At 44.7% G+C, this 26,097-nt stretch overlaps 1 protein-coding gene across 1 annotated transcript in view; it reads left to right on the forward strand.

Annotated features, from left to right (window-relative positions):
• Window positions 1-26,097, forward strand: part of WIF1 (WNT inhibitory factor 1) — a 130,579-nt gene that overhangs the window by 81,881 nt on the left and 22,601 nt on the right. Inside the window, exons 6-8 of the mRNA XM_040409287.1 lie at window positions 8,577-8,672; window positions 21,017-21,112; window positions 24,725-24,820. Coding sequence (XP_040265221.1) covers window positions 8,577-8,672; window positions 21,017-21,112; window positions 24,725-24,820 — 288 coding nt within the window. The remainder of the gene's footprint in view (window positions 1-8,576; window positions 8,673-21,016; window positions 21,113-24,724; window positions 24,821-26,097) is intronic.

A 26,097-nucleotide genomic window follows, 5' to 3' on the forward strand; every position in this document is an offset into this window, starting at 1 on the left:
GCAACGTAGGTGGAAGTGAGACCCCTAGTGGCCATGAAAGTTTTTTTTCAGGTGGATGCAGACATATTTTTTAAATTAAGTGATTTAAAAATTTGCTAGTTAAACCACTGACTCTTTAAGGGTCCATTCACACGTCCGTTTTTTCTTTCCTGATCTGTTCCGTTTTTTCAGGAACAGATCTGGACCAGATCTGGACCCATTCATTTTCAATGGGTCCTGAAAAAAATCAGACATTGAGCTGTCCGTTTTTTTCCAGGACCCATTGAAAATGAATGGGTCCAGATCTGGTCCAGATCTGTTCCTGAAAAAACGGAACAGATCAGGAAAGAAAAAACGGACGTGTGAATGGACCCTAAGGTTGCTGCTAGAAGTGTCTGGCATCACTTTCCTTCCCTTTCCCCATTAAATGTGAGGGAGTTTGAAAAGTTAGCTGTTGAATGACAGCTACTGAATGTGTATGGCCACCTTTTAGATTTGAAAAATTGGTTGATGGTTGAACATCAGTTGAACAAACAATCTTCTGGTGAATGATCATTCTGCAGCAACAGCCTTAAACATTTTGGTCCCTATTGGCAATTATAGTTGTTTAAACTGGCCATACATGTTCAGTGAAATCGGGCGTTGGACGAAAGATCTTTCTGGGAACATTCTTTAAAAGAAAGATCTTCCATCCAGTAGCAATTGGAAGAAAATTTAAAACATGGCCAACTTCTCCTCAGACTATAATGTTCTGTCATCGGTCGTCGAAAACGTTTTGTTTTTTTGTTATTAAATTTCATCTGACAATCATCATTTTGGTTGAAATCGTCCATTTTGATCAACTTTAAAAACAATGTGTATGGGCAGCTTAAAACCTCAACCACATGACCTGGATCTATATATATATATATATATATATATAAAAGGATTCTATCTTCATTCAGCAGGACCAGCGCTGACGTCACCGCGCTCACCACGTGGTGAGTGCGATTACGTCATCAAAGGTCCTTTTGCAGGTCCTGAAAGAAGAAGAAAGAACACTATGCCTGCTGCGCGATCAAGTGGATAAGGTGAGTTAATTATATATTTTATTTAACCCCTCAATCGACATTTTAGTAAGCATTCTGTATTGAGTGCTATTATTTTCCCTTGTAAGGGCTCGTTCACACTAACGTTTGAAGCCCGTGCTCGTGCTGTGGACCGCAAATTGCGATCCGCAATGCACGGGCACCGTCCGTGGGGCAGGCTCATGGGGATCGCATACCCATTCACTTGAATGGGTCCGCGATCCTTCCATTCCGCAAAAAGATAGAGCAAGTTCTATCTTTTTGCGGTGCGGAAGCACGGAACGGAACCCCAGAAAGCACTCCGTAGTGCTTCCGTAGTGTTCCATTCCGTTCTTCCGTTCCACACCGTTCCGCATCTTCGAATTTGCGGACCCATTGAAATGAATGGGTCCGCATCGGAATGGCCACGGAACAGTGCCCGCATATTGCAGATCCGCAAATGCAGTCCGCAATACGGCAGCGGGCATCACACGTTCGTGTGAACGAGCCCTAACCATGTTATAAGGGAAAATAATAAAATCTACAGAACACCTAACTCAAAACCGAACTTCAGTGAAGAAGTCCAGGTTTGGGTCTGGGCACCACATTCAGTTTTTGATCACGCGCGTGCAAAACGCATTGCACCCGTGCGATAAAAACTGAACAACGTAATGCAATTGCAGTCAAATCTGACTGAAATTGTGTGCGCACTTGCGTGGGTTTCCCATAATGCACCTGCGACGCATCCGGAGCAAATCCGGGATGCCCATCTGAAAGACGCCTTACTCACCCGTTTTAGAAATCGCTCTCCTGTGAGTTCTTTTTCATCAAACATAAGAATAGATCTCACCAAAATTGAGAAGATAAATATTCTCACAAGAAACATGTGAATATCTTTCTATTCTCCTTTGTACTAGGATCCATTACCAATTTTTATTAACAAAAAGAATATGAATCTAGCTTTACATGTCAGAGCAAAAACAAACCAAAAATTTTCAATATATGATGCACAGGAACTGAAATCTAAGTGCAAACAAAATGAAATATTGCATTCTACAGTGCCTGAGTGTAATATTGAATTCTTCCTCCTACAATGTAATACAGCTGAGAACTGTTGCACATGCTTTATGTATGTGGCACACATCTGCATCATTTTAAGCTCTGCCAATAAGCAGAATATTGCCAGCTAAGTGTAAAAGAGGTAAAAAGTGAAAGCAATAAGATTTTTTTGCTCAATTTCTACTTAAACAGTCATTTCGCAGAACATACCACTTCAGTATAAGTAGAACACCACAGGGGAGTTTATTTCACGCTAATTTTCAGGCAATGTTGCAGCCCCATGTTTGCCAGTGTGAATTTTTAAATGTGACTATGACAAAATTTTGTCAGAAATGGCTTTTCTACAGTGCCCTTGTGTCACGGCTGTATGTGAGCAACAAGAGCATACACAGTGAATTAGCTACTGACCGGACCCAAACTAGGGAGGATAAAGGGTGACCCCTGTCAGACCCTAAAAGCTCTCCCTATGCTGCTAAGCACATGTCCAGATCCAGATGGTGGATCGAGACATGCCCGCGTACCTAAGGCGGATGACCACTGTAACCCCTACAATAGTGGAAGGGGCACGGCCACCGGTGCTCTGCTCAGAATATGGACGGAACCGGGGTCGCCTCGGATCCAGTCAGCAAACAAACAGAAACACACAATGTCTGCACACTTAACTGAAGGAGCTGCAGCAGCAGTGAAAACAGATCTAAAGTCAGCAGACAATATCCGAAGTACTTGCTTCAGCAGAACTCAGGTCCATTGAAAGATCTCACACAAGTAAAGATACTCAAGCGAGAGATACAGCTCAAATGAAAAGTATAATCCACACCCTACAAAGGAGGAGGGGTGATTTAAAGGCAGAGAAATCAAACACAGGAGGGACAGCTGGGAGGAAGGAAACAGAAAGTAAAGACCTCAACACAGGGGCGGAGAAACAGAGCAGAGAGAACTCCTCCAAGCTCTAGTAGTGACATCATCACAGGGGTGGAGAAACAGAGCTGTGAGAACGTCTCAAAGCTCTAGTAGTGACACCTTGCCATTTTCCAAAAAGGAGTGTGGTAAGGGAAGGGCCAATGTCTCCGCATATTTATCTTTATTTACATATATATCTAGGTTTCTCTGAACCACAAGTCAATTTCTGTTTTTTCAGAATACACACCATGTACATGAGATATAGCAGATTTCATTCACTTTGCAGGTACTGTATTGTCATGCACATGGCCGTAGTTTTGGTCTGCATCCGATCTGCATTTTTTGCAGATCACATGTGGACCTATTCATGTCTATGGGGCCACCGAAGACACGTCTGTAAGTCTGTTCTGTGTCCTGGAAAAAAAATTGTACATGTCCTATTCATATCTGTTGGCGGCATGCACTGGGCCGGTATTCCTGTTTTGCGGATCAGAAATTTGCGAAGGTCAAAACACCTATGGTTGTGGTCATGAGTCGTTATGCAGAGTATTTTCTGCATGAAAATCCGCACGTAATACCCACTGTGTGCATATATACTAAAGGGAATTTCAAAGCTATGTGCACTTTTGGACTTAATGTTTTTTTTATTCCTCAAATGTTTATAAATTGAAAATAAAAACTTTGCGAATAGTCCTGGTTCAAATTTTCAATGGTTTTCCAGCTCCAATGCAGAACCAATATGTCTCCATGTTGCTGACTACTTACAAACCTTGTGTGCGGTTTGATCCAGCAGTCTTGTGTTACTCTCTTCTATTTGACCTCTTTCCTGTTGGTTGTAGTTTACAAGATTGAGCACAAATTACACATGACTACAGGTTCAGGTTACACACATAGGTCTCCATGGAAGCTGTATATGCCAAATTTTTGATTATTTTTAATTAAAAGGGTTGTCCAGCATATGTTTTGGTCTGTGTAGCACCAGCAACACTGAAGCGGCGAGAGCTCTCTACTAAGCGCTGCTCCCATTGAAGTCAGCAAGCTTCTTTCACTACAGTGTCAACAGTGCTGTGTAGCTCCGGAGCTGCCCTCTGTCAATGGAGTTAAAATGACCAGCTAATCAGCTAGTGATGGCTTGTCCTGAGGATAGGCCATCACTTAAAAAACCCTGGACAACCCCTTTAAGACTATTCATAGTTAAACATGGGTGCAGAAGTGTAAGCCTATAAAACAGTAAACGAGGTAAGTGACCAACTGGGAAGTTTAAACAATGAACAATGTGGCAATGTGAATAGTGAGGGGTGCAGTAAAGTCCTGGGGAAGCATGAAAAAGGGGTGTTGTCTGCACCAGGAGCGTGTCACCAAGGGGCCCGGCCTTGGTGGAGTAAAGGCCCTAGATATAGGTGGCCACCATGTTAGTTGGTGGACACCAAGACAGTTAGCTTAGCTCCAGCTAGTCCGGGGCAGACTTTTACTGGGAACAGGCAATGTGTTGGGTGGGTGCCTGTTCCCCATGCTCCAGTCCGGGATTTTGGAATATGTCCATGTCCAGGGATGGTATTTAATCCTGTTGCTGGACTTGGGTGTGGCTCCCAGTCTGGGGAAGGAGACAGAGTTTTTTTTTAAACCCAGTCTTGAGTGTGGTCTCAACTGGACAAGGCTGAGAGACAGTCTGGACTGACCGTGCTACAGCCTGGGGGCTGGTGGACTACTGGCTGAGAAAGCTGCGGGAATCCGCAGGGGAGAAGGGTATTGTGCAGCCCAAAATGCCCATGACCAAGGCTAGGTTTGGGGTTGTGAAAGTTAGAGACCCTATGCTAGCCCGGGTAAGGAGTAGCACAATACTGAAAACTAAGACTGGTATAGTGATGAATATGCTGTACAGACATGCGATTAAAAAGGACTGTCAGATAGTACCCACCGGACGTGAGACTATGGTGACAGCTGAGACTGAAGTGACAACTAGAACCAATGATGCCAAGTTATCTGCATTGCCATAATGAAAATGTGAAGTTATGTAAATTAAGTGATAATGATAACACCCCTTTTCCTTTGAAGGCTGTGATCAGGAAAAAAGCTACCCCTGCTGGTTTAATTGTATATGTGGTAGGGATGTTGATTGAAAGTGAGGCAATGCTAGAAGGTGTACCACATGTACTAGGTGCAGATAATCAGTCTCCACAGGGTTCTATGGTTAGTGAGCTCAGGTGCAAGATAGATGAAAGTGGTGTGACCTATAATGTGAACCAGGCACCTGAAAGAGAGCCTGAGCAAGTGCAGGTGGTTCTCACTGAGGGGGAGTCTCCAGTGAGAACTGGGTCTTGTGGACCTGTTCAAATATAGAAAGAATATTGCCTATTTAAAACAATGGTGCTGATAAGGTGCAAAGCGATTGTGCCAAGTTTGCAGAAAGGCATAATGAAAAGGTGATGACAGGTGAAATATGTGATGATGACATGCATTTTCCGTTTCAGGAGGTGGTCAGGATAATAGCGCCCCCGGGTGGAAAACATGTGAAGGATGCAGAAGTGCAGATAAATGTTGTGATCACTGAGTGGAGCAATTCTACTCTGGTGAACATGCAAGAAAGGGTAGCAGTCCTAGAGGGTGTATTGCACGTACCAGAGGTGGACATGCAGTCTCCACAGTGTTTTATGGTCAATAAAGTAATGTTCCAGGTAGGGATTAACTCGGCAGTGCCCCTAGAGGTCAGCGTTAATAATGACACGAGTGACATAGGCGATGTATGTGCTGTGACCATTAGCAACTCCGAGAGGGAATCTACCAGGTCAAGGTATTGCGAAATTCAGGCAGTCACTAGTAGCGACCAGACAACAGTTATACCTGATGTGATGAGAGCTGAGTGGGGAGACGGCAGCCTAGTGTCTGAGACCAATACCCAGGCAGGGGTAGATGACCTGACACGTCAGTACAGCTGCAATCCTGAAGATTTTTGTCTCTCCCCACCGTCCCTAGATATGATAGAGAAGGGACTAGCTGTCTTCACAGAGTCACCGAAGAAGACTGCAGTAAACACAAACAAAGTGTTTAAAGGGACCCTGGGTGGAACCCCCACAGGGCGGTCAAAAGACAATGGTGATACTCCTAGTAGTGAAGAGCATCTGGAACAGGAGGCCCTCTCCTTGGCTCGATCCCTTGAAGAAGCGCTTGAGGAGCGAGATGAATGTGAGAGGCTGAACAAGCAACTCAGAGCAGGGATGGAAGATCTCATGAGCTCAAAAGATGATGTCGGAAGGAACGTCTATGAGTTGAAGAAGTCTAAGCCAGAGCCTGTTAAGAATGGGTCTGAAGATGGTGGCGCCGTGGTGCCGACCGAGGCGGAGAAGACGGAAGATCTTTCTGCTGAGCCTGTTGATGGGGCTGATGTGAATGCAGAGGCCAAGAGACACATGGCAGGGGGTAGCCAGGACCTGGTCCCGAAAGACATCCCCTCCGCCTGCAAAGCTGTCCAAGTAGCCAGCAGCCTGCTGGTGAAGGAATACGAGGAGATGGGCGACCAGTATGCAGATCCTGTCTACTACTGTGAGTTGGCTCTCCTAGAGCCTAAACGATTGGGGAACAATATCCTGGATGAACCTCTGGAGGGATTGCCAGAAGGCGACGAGTCTGGTGAAGATCCAGATGTCCCCAAGAGAAGGAGTTGAGAAGGCAAGGATATGATGCCATGTCTGTGAAGGATGAAAAGGCTAATAAAGTGAATGGAGACGCCAAAGAAACAGAGGCCGAAGAAGCTAAGGCCGAGGTCTTGAAATGGGAGAAATCTTTGGATGTTCCAGAGACCAAGGTTAGGGCGAAAGGAGCGACTGCCGAAGTGGGAAAAGCCACTGAAGACGCAGAAGACTCTGAAGCTGGCCCCAAACCCAAAGAAACCCCTGCTGAGAATAATGGGAAAGTGGTCCAGATGCGTGGAAAAGGAGCAAGTCTTAAGAAACCTGCTCTGCTGAAGGAGCCCCGCAAGGCAAAAGAGAAACGGTCGGGACACGACCATTACTGGGACCAGTTCAGTCAAGAATTGCCGCAGTCCAAGAAAGGACGTGAGGGGCCTGTGCAGAAGGCAGGAAATATAAATAGAGAGTACCTGCTCATGAGATGGGCAAGAAAATCCCAGAGGCCTTGTCAGCTCTGTAATAAACTCATGAGGGTGACAAGCCAAGCGCTGTTGTCCTGGGTCTGGCAGAATAAAGGGAAGCCTGTGATGCTGGCCACATCTTCCAGGGGGAATGTTGAGCTGGAAGATAGTAGGTTAATGCGGATGCCCTATCACAAGCATCCGTTTGGTACATGTGTTCACCCCCTCAGGGGGATATGTGGCAATGTGAATAGTGATGGGTGCATTAAAGTCCCGGGGAAGCATGAAAAAAGGGTGTTGTTTGCACCAGGAGCGTGTCACCAAGGGGCCCGGCCTTGGTGGAGTAAAGGCCCTAGATATAGGTGGCCACTATGTTAGTTGGTGGACACCAAGACAGTTAGCTTAGCTGGCTCCAGCTAGTCCGGGGCGGGCTTTTACTAGGAACAGGCAATGTGTTGGGTGGGTGCCTATTCCCCATGCTCCAGTGCAGGATTTTGGAATATGCCCATGTCCAAGGATGGTATTTAATCCTGTTGCTGGACTTGGGTGTGGCTCCCAGTCTGGGGAAGGAGACAGAGGTTTTTTTTTAAACCCAGTCCTGCTGGAGGCTCTGAGTGTGGTCTCAGCTGGACAAGGCTGAGAAACCATGAGGCTGGGAGATAGTCTGGACTGACCGTGCTACAGCCTGGGGGCTGGTGGACTACTGGCTGAAAAAGCTGCACCAGAGACAGTGTGTGAACTGCACTCTGTATAGGTGAGTCAGGGATTTATGTTATATGTTTAGGTAGAGCCCAGACGGGCAGGTTTTCATTTTGTACCGTGTTTGTTGGTGCTGGTGTCAAAAATAAATGCACTGTTTGGACAATCAACACGGTTGTCAGCGAGAATTCTGAGACCCTGGAGATAGCGTTAAACCCCCACAACATGTACAGTAGTAATGTATCCCATACAGACAACTGGCACATCATGATATTAATTAATTAATTATTTAACCTGATTTTAGAGATTTATGCTTTGGACTATGTTGTGAATATGTTTAATTTTGACTTTGGCTAGTTTCACATGTCCGGCATTGGAGTCTGGCAGCCAGTTCCAGCAGAGAATGATGTGAATCGGCCGGAGACAAACCGCAGAGTGCAGCGGTTTTTGACCAGCCAATTCTCAGCCTTTTTGCTGGATAGCAATCAGATCTCCCCTGGACCTCATTATAGGTAATGGGGCTGGCAGACATTCCGGTTGCATCCGGCAGTGCCGGATCTGGATGATTCCGACAGGCTATTCTCTGACAGAACAGGCTTCCAGAATTGCTGCTGGAGATGTGAAACTAGCCTTTCTGCTATGTATTATTATTTTTTTATGTGCAGGTTTTATTTTGCTACTGTATATAAATTCATTTTTATTGAATTGATGCTCTTACTCTGAAATTATCCAGTAATCAGAAGTGTATCCAATACCTCCATCAGTGTACAAGGTGTCTTATCTCTTATTGAATTGTTTTATTGCAGCACTTTGTATGCCACGTTGCTTAAATGGTGGGCTCTGCGTGACTCCAGGATTGTGCATCTGTCCTCCAGGGTACTATGGCAGCAGCTGTGATAAAGGTACACTGTACAGCACAAGACTATACATTTAAAATATGGAATATCTGTGTACAGGTGATTACAGTATTTTATGTGCATCACCAGTCAAAAGACATCTGGGGGAATTTATAAAAAAAAATGCTAAATAGGGCTTTGCTACTTTTTATGCTTATTTCTGTAAAAGATTTGTAACATTTTCAATTTTTTTTAAACCACTTACTGTAGTTTTCAAACGCGGGTAGGAAAATGGGTGTTATTAGCCTATGCAGCTGATTTAAGCCAGATTTAGCAATTCTTGTGGGGATTTATTATAGACCAGGCGTACACCTTGTCATAAATTACATTGACGAGCAGAAGGGTAACAATGTTTTGAACTTTTAAGGCCCCTTTCACACGAACGAGAATTCCGCGTGGGTGCAATGCGTGAGGTGAACGCATTGCACCCGCACTGAATCCGGACCCATACACTTCAATGGGGCTGTTCAGATGAGCGGTGATTTTCACGCATCACTTGTGCGTTGCGTGAAAATCGCAGCATGTTCTATATTCTGCGTATTTCATGCAACACAGGCCCCATAGAAATGAATGGGGATGCGTGAAAATCGCATAGCATCCGCAAGCAAGTGCAGATGCTATGCGATTTTCATGCATGGTTGTTAGGAGATGATGTTAGTAAATTGATAAAAGTCAATTTACTGTATTATTATTTTCCCTTATAACATGGGTATAAAGGAAAATAATAGCACTCTTAATATAGAATGCTTACTAAAATCTCGATTGAGGGGTTAAAAAAATAAATAAAAATTAACTCCCCTTATCCACTTGATCGCGCAGCCGGCATCGTCTTCTTTCTTCTTCTTTCAGGACCTGCAAAAGGACCTTTGACGTAATCGCGCTCACCACGTGGTGAGCATGGTGACGTCAGCGCAGGTCCTGCTGAATGAAGATAGAAGGATTACGTCATCAAAGGTCCTTTTGCAGGTCCTGAAAGAAGACGCAAGAAGATGATGCCAGCTGCGCGATCAATTGGATAAGGTGAGTTAATTTTTTTTATTTTTTAACCCCTCAATCCACATTTTAGTAAGCATTCTGTATAAGGAATGCTATCATTTTCCTTTATAACCATGTTAAAAGGGAAAATAATGAAAAGAATAGAACACCTAACCCAAACCCGAACTTCAGTGAAGAAGTCCGGGTTTGGGTCTGGGTACCACATTCAGTTTTTTTCACGCGCGTGCAAAACGCATTGCACTCTCGCGGAAAAAATGGAACATCGGAATGCAATCGCAATAAAAACTGACTGCAATTGCGTGCCTACTGCAGGTGGAAAAAGTATGTGAACCCCTAGACTAATGACATCTCCAAGAGCTAATTGGAGTGAGGTGTCAGCCAACTGGAGTCCAATCAATGAGATGAGATTGGAGGTGTTGGTTACAGCTGCCCTGCCCTATAAAAAACACACACCAGTTCTGGGTTTGATTTTCACAAGAAGCATTGCCTGATGTGAATGATGCTTCGCACAAAAGAGCTCTCAGAAGACCTACGATTAATAATTGTTGACTTGCATAAAGCTGGAAAGGGTTATAAAAGGATCTCCAAAAGCCTTGCTGTTCATCAGTCCACGGTAAGACAAATTGTCTATAAATGGAGAAAGTTCAGCACTGCTGCTACTCTCCCTAGGAGTGACCGTCCTGTAAAGATGACTGCAAGAGCACAGTGCAGACTGCTCAATGAGGTGAAGAAGAATCCTAGAGTATCAGCTAAAGACTTACAAAAGTCTCTGGCATATGCTAACATCCCTGTTAGCGAATCTATGATATGTAAAACACTAAACAAGAATGGATTTCATGGGAGGATACCACGGAGGAAGCCACTACTGTCCAAAAAAAACATCGCTGCACGTTCACAGTTTGCACAAGAGCACCTGGATGTTCCACAGCAGTACTGGCAAAATATTCTGTGGACAGATGAAACCAAAGTTGAGTTGTTTGGAAGAAACACACAACACTATGTGTGGAGAAAAAGAGGGACAGCACACCAACATCAAAACCTCATCCCAACTGTGAAGTATGGTGGTGGGAGCATCATGGTTCGGGGCTGCTTTGCTGCGTCAGGGCCTGGACAGATTGCTATCATCGAAGGAAAAATGAATTCCCAAGTTTATCAAGACATTTTTCAGGAGAACTTAAGGCCATCTGTCCACCAGCTGAAGCTCAACAGAAGATGGGTGTTGCAACAGGACAACGACCCAAAGCATAGAAGTAAATCAACAACAGAATGGCCTAAACAGAAGAAAATATGCCTTCTGGAGTGGCCCAGTCAGAGTCCTGACCTCAACCCGATTGAGATGCTGTGGCATGACCTCAAGAAAGCGATTCACACCAGACATCCCAAGAATATTGCTGAACTTAAACAGTTCTGTAAAGAGGAATGGTCAAGAATTACTCCTGACCGCTGTGCACGTCTGATCTGCAACTACAGGAAACGTTTGGTTGAAGTTATTGCTGCCAAAGGAGGTTCAACCAGTAGAGTTGAGTGAACACCTGAATGTTCGGGTTCGAGAAGTTCGGCCGAACTTCCCGGAAATGTTCGGGTTCGGGATCCGAACCCGACCCGAACTTCGTCCCGAACCCGAGCCCCATCGAAGTCAATGGGGACCCGAACTTTTCAGCACTAAAAAGGCTGTAAAACAGCCCAGGAAAGAGCTAGAGGGCTGCAAAAGGCAGCAACATGTAGGTAAATCCCCTGCAAACAAATGCGGATAGGGAAATTAATAAAAATAAAAATAAAATAAATAAAAATTAACCAATATCAATTGGACAGAGGTCCCATAGCAGAGAATCTGGCTTCACATCAGCAGAGAATCAGTCTCTTCATGCCATAGCAGAGAATCTGGCTTCACGTCACCCACCACTGTAACAGTCCATTGTCATATATTTAGGCCCCGGCACCCAGGCAGAGGAGAGAGGTCCCGTAACAGAGAATCTGGCTTCATGTCTGCAGAAACCACTAATTTTGAGAATTGCAAATTTGGGAATTGTTTTTCAACCCAGAACAAAAACTGTGCTTTGACGGACAGTAAAACTAACTTGACCAGCTAAAACAGTACAGATTTGGGTGAATATAAATGTGAGGCCTATTATTTAGGCGCTGGGTGACAGGTATACGTTTAATCACAGAATTAGACTTGGATCTGCACTGTAGCGTGTGTGTTAAGTTCTTGAGAATTACCCTATCAGCACCTTGAATCTAATATACCCTTTTAGGGATAGATTTAAAGTAGGCCTGATACAGCAGAAACCACTAATTTTGAGAATTTCAAATTTGGGAATTGTTTTTCAACCCAGAACAAAAACTGTGCTTTGACGGACAGTAAAACTAACTTGACCAGCTAAAACAGTACAGTTTTGGATGAATATAAATGTGAGGCCTATTATTTAGGCGCTGGGTGACAGGTATACGTTTAATCACAGAATTAGACTTGGATCTGCACTGTAGCGTGTGTGTTAAGTTTTTGAGAATTACCCTATCAGCACCTTGAATCTAATATACCCTTTTAGGGATAGATTTAAAGTAGGCCTGATACAGCAGAAACCACTAATTTTGAGAATTTCAAATTTGGGAATTGTTTTTCAACCCAGAACAAAAACTGTGCTTTGACGGACAGTAAAACTAACTTGACCAGCTAAAACAGTACAGATTTGGATGAATATAAATGTGAGGCCTATTATTTAGGCGCTGGGTGACAGGTATACGTTTAATCACAGAATTAGACTTGGATCTGCACTGTAGCGTGTGTGTGAAGTTCTTGAGAATGACCCTATCAGCACCTTGAATCTAATATACCCTTTTAGGGATAGATTTAAAGTAGGCCTGATACAGCAGAAACCACTAATTTTGAGAATTGCAAATTTGGGAATTGTTTTTCAACCCAGAACAAAAACTGTGCTTTGACGGTCACTAAAAATAACTTGACCAGCTAAAGCAGTACAGATTTGGATGAATATAAATGTGAGGCCTATTTTTTAGGCGCTGGGTGACAGGTATACGTTTAATCACAGAATTAGACTTGGATCTGCACTGTAGCGTGTGTGTGAAGTTCTTGAGAATTACCCTATCAGCACCTTGAATCTAATATACCCTTTTATGGATAGATTTAAAGTAGGCCTGATACAGCAGAAACCACTAATTTTGAGAATTGCAAATTTGGGAATTGTTTTTCAACCCAGAACAAAAACTGTGCTTTGACGGTCACTAAAAATAACTTGACCAGCTAAAGCAGTAATGACAGATTTGGATTAATATAAATGTGAGGCCTATTTTTTAGGCGCTGGGTGACAGGCTCAACTTGCCCCTGATGTAGTATATGGCCAAAAAATAACCACACTATTGATGGTTAAATGCACTTGATGAAAGTTTGACCCTGATGTAGGATATAGCAAAAAATAAAATAAATAAAAATTAACCAATATCAATTGGACAGAGGTCCCATAGCAGAGAATCTGGCTTCACATCAGCAGAGAATCAGTCTCTTCATGCCATAGCAGAGAATCTGGCTTCACGTCACCCACCACTGTAACAGTCCATTGTCATATATTTAGGCCCCGGCACCCAGGCAGAGGAGAGAGGTCCTGTAACAGAGAATCTGGCTTCATGTCAGCAGAGAATCAGTCTGCATGTCTTAGCAGAGAATCATGCTTTACGTCACCCAACACTGGAACAGTCCATTGTCAGATATTTAGGCCCAGGCACCCAGGCAGAGGAGAGAGGTCCCGTAACAGAGAATCTGGCTTCATGTCAGCAGAGAATCAGTCTTCATGTTATAGCAGAGAATCAGGCTTCACGTCACCCACCACTGGAACAGGCCACTGTCACATATTTAGGCCCCGGCACCCAGACAGAGGAGAGGTTCATTCAACTTTGGGTTGCCCCGCAATATAATGGTAAAATGAAAATAAAAATAGGATTGAATGAGGAAGTGCCCTGGAGTACAATAATATATTGTTAAGGGGAGGTAGTTAATGTCTAATCTGCACAAGGGATGGACAGGTCCTGTGGGATCCATGCCTGGTTCATTTTTATGAACGTCAGCTTGTCCACATTGGCTGTAGACAGGCGGCTGCGTTTGTCTGTAATGACGCCCCCTGCCGTGCTGAATACACGTTCAGACAAAACGCTGGCCGCCGGGCAGGCCAGCACCTCAAAGGCATAAAAGGCTAGCTCTGGCCACGTGGACAATTTGGAGACCCAGAAGTTGAATGGGGCCGAACCATCAGTCAGTACGTGGAGGGGTGTGCACAGGTACTGTTCCACCATGTTATTGAAATGTTGCCTCCTGCTAACACGTTCCGTATCAGGTGGTGATGCAGTTAGCTGTGGCGTGGTGACAAAACTTTTCCACATCTCTGCCATGCTAACCCTGCCCTCAGAGGAGCTGGCCGTGACACAGCTGCATTGGCGACCTCTTGCTCCTCCTCTGCCTTCGCCTTGGGCTTCCACTGGTTCCCCTGTGACATTTGGGAATGCTCTCAGTAGCGCGTCTACCAACGTGCGCTTGTACTCGCGCATCTTACTATCACGCTCCAGTGCATGAAGTAAGGTGGGCACATTGTCTTTGTACCGTGGATCCAGCAGGGTGGCAACCCAGTAGTCCGCACACGTTAAAATGTGGGCAACTCTGCTGTCGTTGCACAGGCACTGCAGCATGTAGTCGCTCATGTGTGCCAGGCTGCCCAGAGGTAAGGACAAGCTGTCCTCTGTGGGAGGCGTATCGTCATCATCCTGCGTTTCCCCCCAGCCACGCACCAGTGATGGGCCCGAGCTGCGTTGGGTTCCAGCCCGCTGTGAACCTGCTTCATCCTCATCCTCCTCCACCTCCTCCTCGTCCTCCTCATCATCCAGTAGTGGGCCCTGTCTGGCCACATTTGTACCTGGCCTCTGCTGTTGCAAAAAACCTCCCTCTGAGTCACTTCGAAGAGACTGGCCTGAAAGTGCTAAAAATGACCCCTCTTCCTCCTCCTCCTCCTCCTGGGCCACCTCCTCTTCCATCATCGCCCTAAGTGTTTTCTCAAGGAGACATAGAAGTGGTATTGTAACGCTGATAACGGCGTCATCGCCACTGGCCATGTTGGTGGAGTACTCGAAACTGCGCAACAGGGCACACAGGTCTCGCATGGAGGCCCAGTCATTGGTGGTGAAGTGGTGCTGTTCCGCAGTGCGACTGACCCGTGCATGCTGCAGCTGAAACTCCACTATGGCCTGCTGCTGCTCGCACAGTCTGTCCAGCATGTGCAAGGTGGAGTTCCACCTGGTGGGCACGTCGCATATGAGGCGGTGAGCGGGAAGGCCGAAGTTACGCTGTAGCGCAGACAGGCGAGCAGCGAACAGATTGCCCGCACTTTATGCAGCAGCTCTGACATGTCGGGGTAGTTGTGAATGAACTTCTGCACCACCAAATTCAGCACATGCGCCAGGCAAGGGATGTGCGTCAAACCGGCTAGTCCCAGAGCTGCAACGAGATTTCGCCCATTATCGCATACCACCAGGCCGGGCTTGAGGCTCACCGGCAGCAACCACTCGTCGGTCTGTTGTTCTATACCCCGCCACAACTCCTGTGTGGTGTGGGGCCTGTCCCCCAAACATATGAGTTTCAGGACGGCCTGCTGACGTTTACCCCGGGCTGTGCTGAAGTTGGTGGTGAAGGTGTGTGGCTGACTGGATGAGCAGGTGGAAGAAGAGGAGGAGGAAGCTGAGTAGGAGGAGGAGGAGACAGGAGGCAAAGAATGTTGCCCTGCGATCCTTGGCGGCGGAAGGACGTGCGCCAAACAGCTCTCCGCCTGGGGCCCAGCCGCCACTACATTTACCCAGTGTGCAGTTAGGGAGATATAGCGTCCCTGGCCGTGCTTACTGGTCCACGTATCTGTGGTTAGGTGGACTTTGCCACAGATGGCGTTGCGCAGTGCACACTTGATTTTATCGGATACTTGGTTGTGCAGGGAAGGCACGGCTCTCCTGGAGAAGTAGTGCCGGCTGGGAACAACATACTGTGGGACAGCAAGCGACATGAGCTGTTTGAAGCTGTCTGTCTCCACCAGCCTAAATGACAGCATTTCATAGGCCAGTAGTTTAGAAATGCTGGCATTCAGGGCCAGGGATCGAGGGTGGCTAGGTGGGAATTTACGCTTTCTCTCAAATGTTTGTGAGATGGAGAGCTGAACGCTGCCGTGTGACATGGTTGAGATGCTTGGTGACGCAGGTGGTGGTGTTGGTGGTACATCCCATGTTTGCTGGGCGGCAGGTGCCAACGTTCCTCCAGAGGCGGAGGAAGAGGCCGAGGCGACGGCAGCAGCAGAAGAGGTAGCAGGGGGAGCCTGAGTGACTTCCTTGTTTTTAAGGTGTTTACTCCACTGCAGTTCATGCTTTGCATGCAGGTGCCTGGTCATGCAGGTTGTGCTAAGGTTCAGAACGTTAATGCCTCGCTTCAGGATTTGATGGCACAGCGTGCAAACCACTCGGGTCTTGTCGTCAGCACATTGTTTGAAGAAGTGCCATGCCAGGGAACTCCTTGAAGCTGCCTTTGGGGTGCTCGGTCCTAGATGGCGGCGGTCAGTAGCAGGCGGAGTCTCTTGGCGGCGGGTGGTCTGCTTTTGCCCACTGCTCCCTCTTTGTCTTTTGCTACGCTGTTGGCTCGGTCTCACTACTGCCTCTTCCTCCGAACTGTGAAAGTCAGTGGCACGACCTTCATTCCATGTGGGGTCTAGGACCTCATCGTCCCCTGAATCGTCTTCCACCCAGTCTTGATCCCTGACCTCCTGTTCAGTCTGCACACTGCAGAAAGACGCAGCAGTTAGCACCTGTGTTTCATCATCATCAGAGACGTGCTGAGGTGGTATTCCCATGTCCTCATCATCAGGAAACATAAGTGGTTGTGCGTTAGTGCATTCTATCTCTTCCACCCCTGGGGAAGGGCTAGGTGGATGCCCTTGGGAAACCCTGCCAGCAGAGTCTTCAAACAGCATAAGTGACTGCTGCATAACTTGAGGCTCAGACAGTTTCCCTGATATGCATGGGGGTGATGTGACAGACTGATGGGCTTGGTTTTCATGCGCCATCTGTGCGCTTTCTGCAGAAGACTGGGTGGGAGATAATGTGAACGTGCTGGATCCACTGTCGGCCACCCAATTGACTAATGCCTGTACCTGCTCAGGCCTTACCATCCTTAGGACTGCATTGGGCCCCACAAAATATCGCTGTAAATTCTGCTGGCTACTGGGACCTGAGGTAGTTGGTTCACTAGGACGTGTGGCTGTGGCAGAACGGCCACGTCCTCTCCCAGCACCAGAGGGTCCACTAACACCACCACGACCATGTCCGCGTCCGCGTCCCTTACTAGATGTTTTCCTCATTGTTACCGTTCACCACAATAAGAAAAATATTATTCGGGCCAATGTATTGAATTAAAATTCAGGCCTTTTTTTACAGACACCTAACACTAAGTCTATCTGGCTATCTATTTAGGTACCGTATTACACTAATACACGCACACCAGTAATGACAGATTTAGCTGAATATAAATTTGAGGCCTATTATTTAGGCGCTGGGTGACAGGTATACGTTTAATCACAGAATTAGACTTGGATCTGCACTGTAGCGTGTGTGTTAAGTTTTTGAGAATTACCCTATCAGCACCTTGAATCTAATATACCCTTTTAGGGATAGATTTAAAGTAGGCCTGATACAGCAGAAACCACTAATTTTGAGAATTGCAAATTTGGGAATTGTTTTTCAACCCAGAACAAAAACTGTGCTTTGACGGTCACTAAAAATAACTTGACCAGCTAAAGCAGTACAGATTTGGATGAATATAAATGTGAGGCCTATTTTTTAGGCGCTGGGTGACAGGTATACGTTTAATCACAGAATTAGACTTGGATCTGCACTGTAGCGTGTGTGTGAAGTTCTTGAGAATTACCCTATCAGCACCTTGAATCTAATATACCCTTTTATGGATAGATTTAAAGTAGGCCTGATACAGCAGAAACCACTAATTTTGAGAATTGCAAATTTGGGAATTGTTTTTCAACCCAGAACAAAAACTGTGCTTTGACGGTCACTAAAAATAACTTGACCAGCTAAAGCAGTAATGACAGATTTGGATTAATATAAATGTGAGGCCTATTTTTTAGGCGCTGGGTGACAGGCTCAACTTGCCCCTGATGTAGTATATGGCCAAAAAATAACCACACTATTGATGGTTAAATGCACTTGATGAAAGTTTGACCCTGATGTAGGATATAGCAAAAAATAACCACACTATTGATGGTTAAATGTACTTGGTGGCAGCTTGTGCTGGCGCACAAGCAAGCCACAAAATGGCCGCCGATCACCCCAGAAAAAAGTGACTGAAAAACGCTCTGGGCAGCCTAAAAACACTGAGCAATTGAATAGCAGCAGTTCAATAATCCACAGCTGTAGATCGATCACTGAATGAAGTCTTTTGGAGTAGTTAATCACTGCCTAATCTCGCCCTAACGTCGCAGCTGCAACCTCTCCCTACACTTGTATCAGCAGAGTGACGTGCAGCGCTACGTGACCCAAGCTTATATAGAGGCTGGGTCACATGCTGCACTGGCCAATCACAGCCATGCCAATAGTAGGCAAGGCTGTGATGGCCTCTTGGGGCAAGTAGTATGATGCTTATTGATTGGCTGCTTTGCAGCCTTTCAAAAAGCGCCATGAAAGCGCCGAACACCGAACCCGAACCCGGGCTTTTATGAAAATGTTCGGGTCCGTGTCACGGACACCCCAAAATTCGGTACGAACCCGAACTATACAGTTCGGGTTCGCTCATCCCTATCAACCAGTTATTAAATCCAAGGGTTCACATACTTTTTCCACCTACACTGTGAAAGTTTACATGGTGTGTTCAATAAAAAACATGGTAACATTTAATTCTTTGTGTGTTATTAGTCTAAGCAGACTGTGATTGTCTATTGTTGTGACTTAGATGAAGATCAGATGACATTTTATGACCAATTTGTGCAGAAATCCATATCATTCCAAAGGGTTCACATACTTTTTCTTGCAACTGTGTATATATATATATATATATATATATATATATATATATATATATAGTACAGACCAAAAGTTTGGACACACCTTCTCATTCAAAGAGTTTTCTTTATTTTCATGAAGCTCATCAAGAGAATGCCAAGAGTTTGCAAAGCAGTAATCAAAGCTCATGCATTAACCTAGAATATTACATATTTTCAGTTGTTTCACACTTGTTTGTTATGTATATAATTGCACATGTGTTAATTCATAGTTTTGATGCCTTCAGTGTGAATCTACAATTTTCATAGTCATGAAAATAAAGAAAACTCTTTGAATGAGAAGGTGTGTCCAAACTTTTGGTCTGTACTGTAAATATGTGTAAAATTGGGAAAGGGGGTGATTTAAACTTTTAATATTTTGGTGTTTTGTTTTAAGTTTTTTTTCTTACTTTTTATTTAATAGCTATTAGCCCCCTTAGGGGCTAGAACCCTTAACCTATTCACCCTAATAGATATCTTTACACTGTCCCTGCTGCCCTGGGCTTTGTGCAAACAGTAGCAGGGAGCTTACCATGGCAGCCAAGGCTTCAGTAGCATCCTGGATGCCATGGTAACTGTCCTGGATGCCATGGCTCCAATCGGAAGCTTCCAAAGTGATACATGATGGGATTAATGTGAGGCACAGGTCCAACCGTTCCTAGTGATAAAACCCCTTTGTGCCTCATAATAACCCTATCAAGTATCCATATCCTTGCATAATGGGCAACATGGGGTTAATGCATGAGCTACATGAACAGTCACTTGCTATTGGCACAGTCTTATGAAGTTTGACCTCCAATCCATGTGCCTCATATTAATAAGTGGCCTGTATTCTGTAACTCATATTAACCCCATGCTGCCCATTATGTGAGATGGTACTTTGGGGGTCACTTACGATTATTGTGATTCATATGGGGTCCAGTCCAAAAGCATGTGCCCAGCCTGACATAAAAAATTTGTGACCCCCATCATGTTTAAAACATGGCAGTGGCAAGATTGGGGTTAATGAGTCACATTAACCCCAATCTTATTGGCTGCCTGATACATATGTTTTTTGCCTGCCTTTATTTTGAGGCAGGCTAATCACTTTTGCACTGTGTGGGGATGGGGTACCTGCTATGCTGGCTGTTCAGTGCACTAATGCACACTGACGCTGGGGCCCGGGCTGACACTCAGAAGAAGGAGGAGGCTGCTGTTGCTGTTCGCTGAGCTCACTAGCTCAGACGGCGCAGCAGTTTATTCCCTCCCCGTCCCTCCTCCTGCTTTATTTAGCTGCACATTCATTAGTGACAGTGGTGCGTGCAGCTTCAGAACCCGCTGTTTTCATTGGTTAGTTAGTGAATTTAGAAATAGGGAATGCAGGAGGTGCACCAGAATTTCAGCCACAAGAGAAATGAGTAAAGGTTTTTTTTTTTCTTTTGGGGGGGGGGATAATTGGAGATGGTCAACGCTACCAGAGAAGAAAATGTAATGCACAGAAAAACCCTAACAATATTTTTATTGCATGCATACCGTATATACATATATAGATTTGAAATGCGTTGTTATACTCTTTGTGGGATAATCCCTTTAAATTAATGATTATAAAAGTAAATTACCGGTACATGACTTGCAAGATTGTTTTTGTAAGAGATGACTAAACACATGTTTTAAATTTATTATACAGCCTAAGCTCCTGAAATGCAGCATATCGAAGATCAGGGACATAGCATATATAGCCTTGAAAGCATCATAGGAATGATAACTGTATGATGTTAAAGGGGCTGTCTGCTTTTTACTGTTGTTGACCTATCCTCAGGATAGGTCATCAATATCAGATGGGCGGGGGTCTGACACCCAGCACCCACTGCCGATTAGCTGTTTGAAAAGATGGCTTCTCTGCTCTGTTTACCGGCTCGTCGCAGCAATTGCAGTGGCGAGCAGGTGCAATTACAAGTATGGCGTCCCCAATCACTTCTATGAGACGGCTCTGTCTTTCAAGTGAATACTACAAAGCCGTCCCATAGAAGTGAATGGTGAGCAGGTAAACAGAGCAGAGATGGCAGCACTTTTACAAGCACTGCTTTCTCTTCAAACAGCCAATCTGATTCTGATAAATAGTAAAAAGCCAAAAACCCTTTTAATTGTATTAGCATAACAACACTACAGCAACATAGCCTCTAAAGAATAGGATGCTACACAGAAACTATCTTGTGTATCCCGATAGTAAAAATGATCTCTGAACAGAAAGTTTGACAGCATACATTTTCTCTTCCTCTTTTCTTTATACAGCAAATTGTACTACAACTTGTCTGAACGGAGGAACGTGCTTCTACCCGGGGAAGTGTATCTGCCCATCAGGTTACGAGGGAGATCACTGTGAAACAAGTATGTAACCAGAACCTATTTTGCTGAAATTCCATGATTCACATGCCCTTTGTCTGTGTTAGGTTAAAAAGCAATAAATTTTAACCCCCACTGCAACTTTAAAGCCGCTTTTATATATGTCAGGATCAAAGAATTTTCAAAGGTTTGGCATCAAAGCCTTTCACACATGCCACCGTAGCCAGGCGATGTTTGAAGCTCAAATGCATTTGCCTCTACGCCAATAAGCTCACAGTTAGCGTAAACTGTAATAACCTTGTATAGAAGCACAGTGCCTATGTAGTTTGTAAAAAAGATATGGTAGATATATTTTGAATCCAGCTGATAAATAGACCAACATGCAAGACAAATACATATATAAAAATATTTCAGGGTACCACTGTTTTATATTCCATTTGATCGGAATTACCAAGGACTTTATGATCATTTTATTGGTGGACAGTGCCTAAATTAGTAATTTAGGACTTTCAACTGTGATGATAAGGAGGGCAATCTATACAATTAATATATCTTCCATCGGGCACTAGAGTATTCTTTGAAAAGTTTGTGTTGTACTAGTTTTGGCTATATTTGCACTTACAATACATGGCCAGAAGTATATAAACTATATAATTAGTGGGTTCAACCATATTGTCTACATCAGTTACTGAAAGGTGAAAAGCATACAGCCATGCAATCTCAACACAGATGAATGTAAGTAGTATGGCACAGCTACAGGACGCCACTTTCTCCACTGGTCAGTTTTGTTCCCTACTATCTCTAACCCAGTCATTTGTATGTGTTGTCAGTGTAATGTGAAGGAGCAACAGCTCAGTAGCTACATGTAAGCTTACAGAATGCTGGCTGCTGAGTGCTGAAGGCTAGAGATGAGCGAATTTCATATTATGAAATTCGTCCACACTTCGTTTGTTGGTAAAAGCAGAATTGCGTTATGGATTCCGTTACCACAGACCATAACGCAATTCTATGATGGAATGCCTTTAGAGGCATTCCGTTATTCATTCCGTCATAATAGAAGTCTATGGCCTGCAAAACGGATCCGTCCGATTTCCGTTATGCAGGGGAGTCCTCTCCTGCATAACGGAAACGGGACGGATCGGTTATGCAGGCCATAGACTTCTATTATGATGGAATGAATAACGGAATGCCTCTAAGGCTGGGTTCACACTTGAGAGCATTTTATATGCGCGTTTAACGCGCGTTTTTGTCGCGCGTTTTTATGCACGTTTTTTGCAATAGTAAACGCGCGTTTGACGCGCGTTTGTGTGATTGACTGCAGTGTTCTATGGCCACAAACGCGCGTCAAAACGCCCCAAAGAAGCTCAAGAACTTGTTTGAGCGTAGGGCGTTTTTCGTTCGTTTTGAACGCGCTGTAAAACGCTCAAGTAAGAACCAGGGCCATAGGGAAGCATTGGTTTTCATGTGTTGAGCGTTTTACAGCGCGTTTAAACGCGCTGTAAAACGCTCAAGTGTGAACCCAGCCTAAAAGCATTCCGTCATAGAATTGCGTTATGGTCTGTGGTAACGGAATCCATAATGCAATTCTGCTTTTACCACCAAATGAAGTGTGAACGAATTTCAGTCCCTGTTATGTCATAGCCCTATAAAAAGCCTCATCCTGCCTGGTCTCTGCCATTTTACAGTGAACTGAGCATGGGGACAGATTTGACAAGTGCTAGGGAAAGTGTTTTATAAAGCTTTTAATAGTATAATCTGGGATAGGGACAGTGTAGGGAGACCATAGGGAGAGTTTTCAGACACTGTAGGGAGGGCATAGGGAGACTGCAGCACAGTGCAGGCTCTGTAAGCTGAAGGGATTTATAGGTGACAGTGCAGTTTGCATCAATCTCCTGTGAAGGGCACAGAGCTATCTAATTGAACAGTGTGCACCTTGTTTAATAGATAAAAAATTCTATTATGCCTTTATTCCCAAATTGGGGTGAATAAGCTGTGTAATCAATCTGTTATTTGGGTACCCATCTTGTTTAATAGATAATCAATTCTATTACACTTTGATTCTCATACTGGGGTGAATAACCTGTGAGCAGACAGTGTAAAGGAGAGCACTCTTTCACTCTATAGTAGGATCTTGGGCCTCTGCACTCGCGTTTGGTGCGGATCTGTCTTGTATCTGCACAGACGGATCCGCACCAATAATGCATACGCTTGTATCTGTTCATAATGGATCCGTTTGCATTATTCATTAAAAAAAACGGATCCATCATGACTTACATTGAAAGTCAATGGGGGACGGATCCGTTTTCAATTTCACCATATTGTGTCAGTGAAAAACTGATCCGTCCCCATTGACTTACATTTTAAGTCAGGACGGATCCGTTTCGCTCCGCATAGTCAGACGGTCACCTGCAAGCTGCGTTTTAGTGACTGTCTAAAAAACGCAACGGAGACCAAACTCAGCCAAATTGATGCATTCTGAATGGATCCTTTTCCATTCAGAATGCATTGGGGCTGAACTGATCCGTTTTGGGCTGCTTGTGAGAGCCCTGAAACGGATCTCACAAGCGGACCCAGAAACGCCAGTGTGAAAGTAGCGTAAGTTATTTGGTCAGTTTTTGACCTGTAACTGACCCATAACTGACCAAATAAGTGAAGTGTGAACTGAGTCTGAGTGACGCCTGTCATCTGCCTGTCATACTGATGCACAGTAACTGTTTCACTACCACAGCGGACTAGCTATGCATGTTTCTGCAATATAGTGATGTACACCGAGATAGATGCTCTCTGCAGCTGGGAAATAGCTGATTTATAATGCTCTTCATGACTAATCAATTCGGATCGAATACATTTTTTAGATAGGTCACCAGTATGTGATCAGTGAGAGCCCAACAGCCAGGAGCCCGCCTATCTGCTGTTTGAGAAGGCACCAGCGCTTGCAGTAGCGCCGTGACCTTCTCTCTGCTCACCAAGCACAGCGTTGTCGATTTGGTAGTGGCTGTGGCTTGGTATTGCAGCTAAGCCCCATTCACTTAAATGGGGCTGAGCTGCACCTACGCCATGTGATCGATGAACATGATGTCACATGGCCTAGGCTAAGCTGCAAGAAAGCTGTTGATCTACTGTGAGTGCCACTTCTTTCTCAAGCAGCTGATCGCGGGGGTCCCAGGTGTCGGACTCCCATCAATCAGATACTAAAAAATCTTGGAAAACCCCTTTACGTTTATTAAAATTTTGAGTTAAAAAACATGCACTAAACAAAATTAAACCATGATTTTTAATAAAAACATAGAAACATATACCCTTCACGCAAAAAAAAAAAATGGAAACAAAATTTAGGGTGTTCAGCGAATGATATAAAAAACATAAGTAAATGGCAACATTAAATTTTTTTGCAGTCTGCCGAAAAATGAATACAAATTAAACTTTTTATGTACCAAAAATAATACAAAAAACACATACAATGCCTCACAACACAGAATATCTTTGTACAGATATGGTTGTGGCTCAGCTCACCTCCTTTCACTTAAATTCATTTCCTATATATGTAATTGCGTCATTTCATTTTAAATTGTCATGTATGGAGAAAATTGTTATTTGCTGTATACTACATACTGTATATATAAGTACAATTTAATATTGATTTGTGGGTTTCATAAGGTAAATGCCAACAGCCATGCCGAAATGGTGGAAAATGTAGCGGCAAGAACAAATGCAAATGTTCCAAGGGCTACCACGGAGATCTATGCTCAAAACGTAAGATTTTAATTTTTATCATGTGATTTGTGCATAATATAATAAATACTAGCAGAAGGACCCGGCTTCGCATGGGTTTATTTCATTTAATGTTTGTGTGTGTCGTTAAAATATATCGACAGTATCAACTATAACAGTGACATCTACAGTGCCCCGCCCCTTTAACAGTAACATCCACAGCGGCCTGCCCCCTTAACAGTAACATCCACAGCGCCCTCCCCTTTAACGGTGACCTCCACGGCGGCCATCCCTTTATTAGTTACCTCCACAGTGCCCCGTCTCGTTAACAGTTATTTCCAGAATAGCCTGCCCCCTTAACAGTGACCGCTATAGAGCTCTGTTCCCTTAAAATGTGACCTCCTCAACACTCCACCCTTTAACAGTGACCTCTACAGCACCCCGCCCCTTAACACTGACAACCATAGCGAACCGTCCTCTTAACAGAGACCTCCACAGCGCCTGCCCCTTTAACAGTGACCTCCACAGCACTCCACCCCTTAACTGTGACCTCCACAGTTCCGTGTCCCCTTAACAGTGACCTCCAGAGCAGCTCGCCCCTTTAACAGTGACCTCCACAGTGGCCGCACTGTGCTGTCGGAGTGTGAGCTGCAGGAAGACATTCACCCTCCCTCCCACCCCTGCAGCTGACAGAAGTTGATTTTTACCTTCCTTTTTTCAATCCCTGTCGGCTGCGGAGTGGGAGGGGGCGTGCCCTAACCGTATCGCGGCATGACTTAGTCGGACCTGGGGCTGGGGTTTTTAATAAGAACCTTCTATCTTCATTCAGCAGGACCTGCGCTGACGTCACCGCACTCACCACGTGGTGAGCACGATGACGTCAGCACAGGTCCTTTTGCATGTCCTGCAAGAAGAAGAAAGAAGAAGATGAACACAAACCCATTAAAATGAATGGGTCTGTATTCAGTTTGGATGCTATGGGTTTGCTTCACGCATCGCACCCTGACGGAAAACTCTCCCATGTGAAAGATGCCTTAGGCCCCCATTAAAGTCCATGTACTTTATTATTTTCCATTATAACATGGTTATAATGGAAATAGCATTCTTCAATACAGAATGCTAAGTAAAATGACCATTGAGGGTTAAAAAATTATAACAAAATTACTCACCTCATCCACTTGATCGCGCAGCCGTTATCGTCCTAATTCTTCTTCTTGCAGGACCTACAAAAGGACCTGCACTGACGTCATCGCACCACGTGGTGAGTGCGATGACGTCACCACAGGTCCTTTTGCAGGTCCTGCAAGAAGAAGAAAGAA

The sequence above is a fragment of the Bufo bufo genome, chromosome 1, assembly GCF_905171765.1.
Source record: "Bufo bufo chromosome 1, aBufBuf1.1, whole genome shotgun sequence".
In the NCBI taxonomy this organism is placed as follows: domain Eukaryota; kingdom Metazoa; phylum Chordata; class Amphibia; order Anura; family Bufonidae; genus Bufo; species Bufo bufo.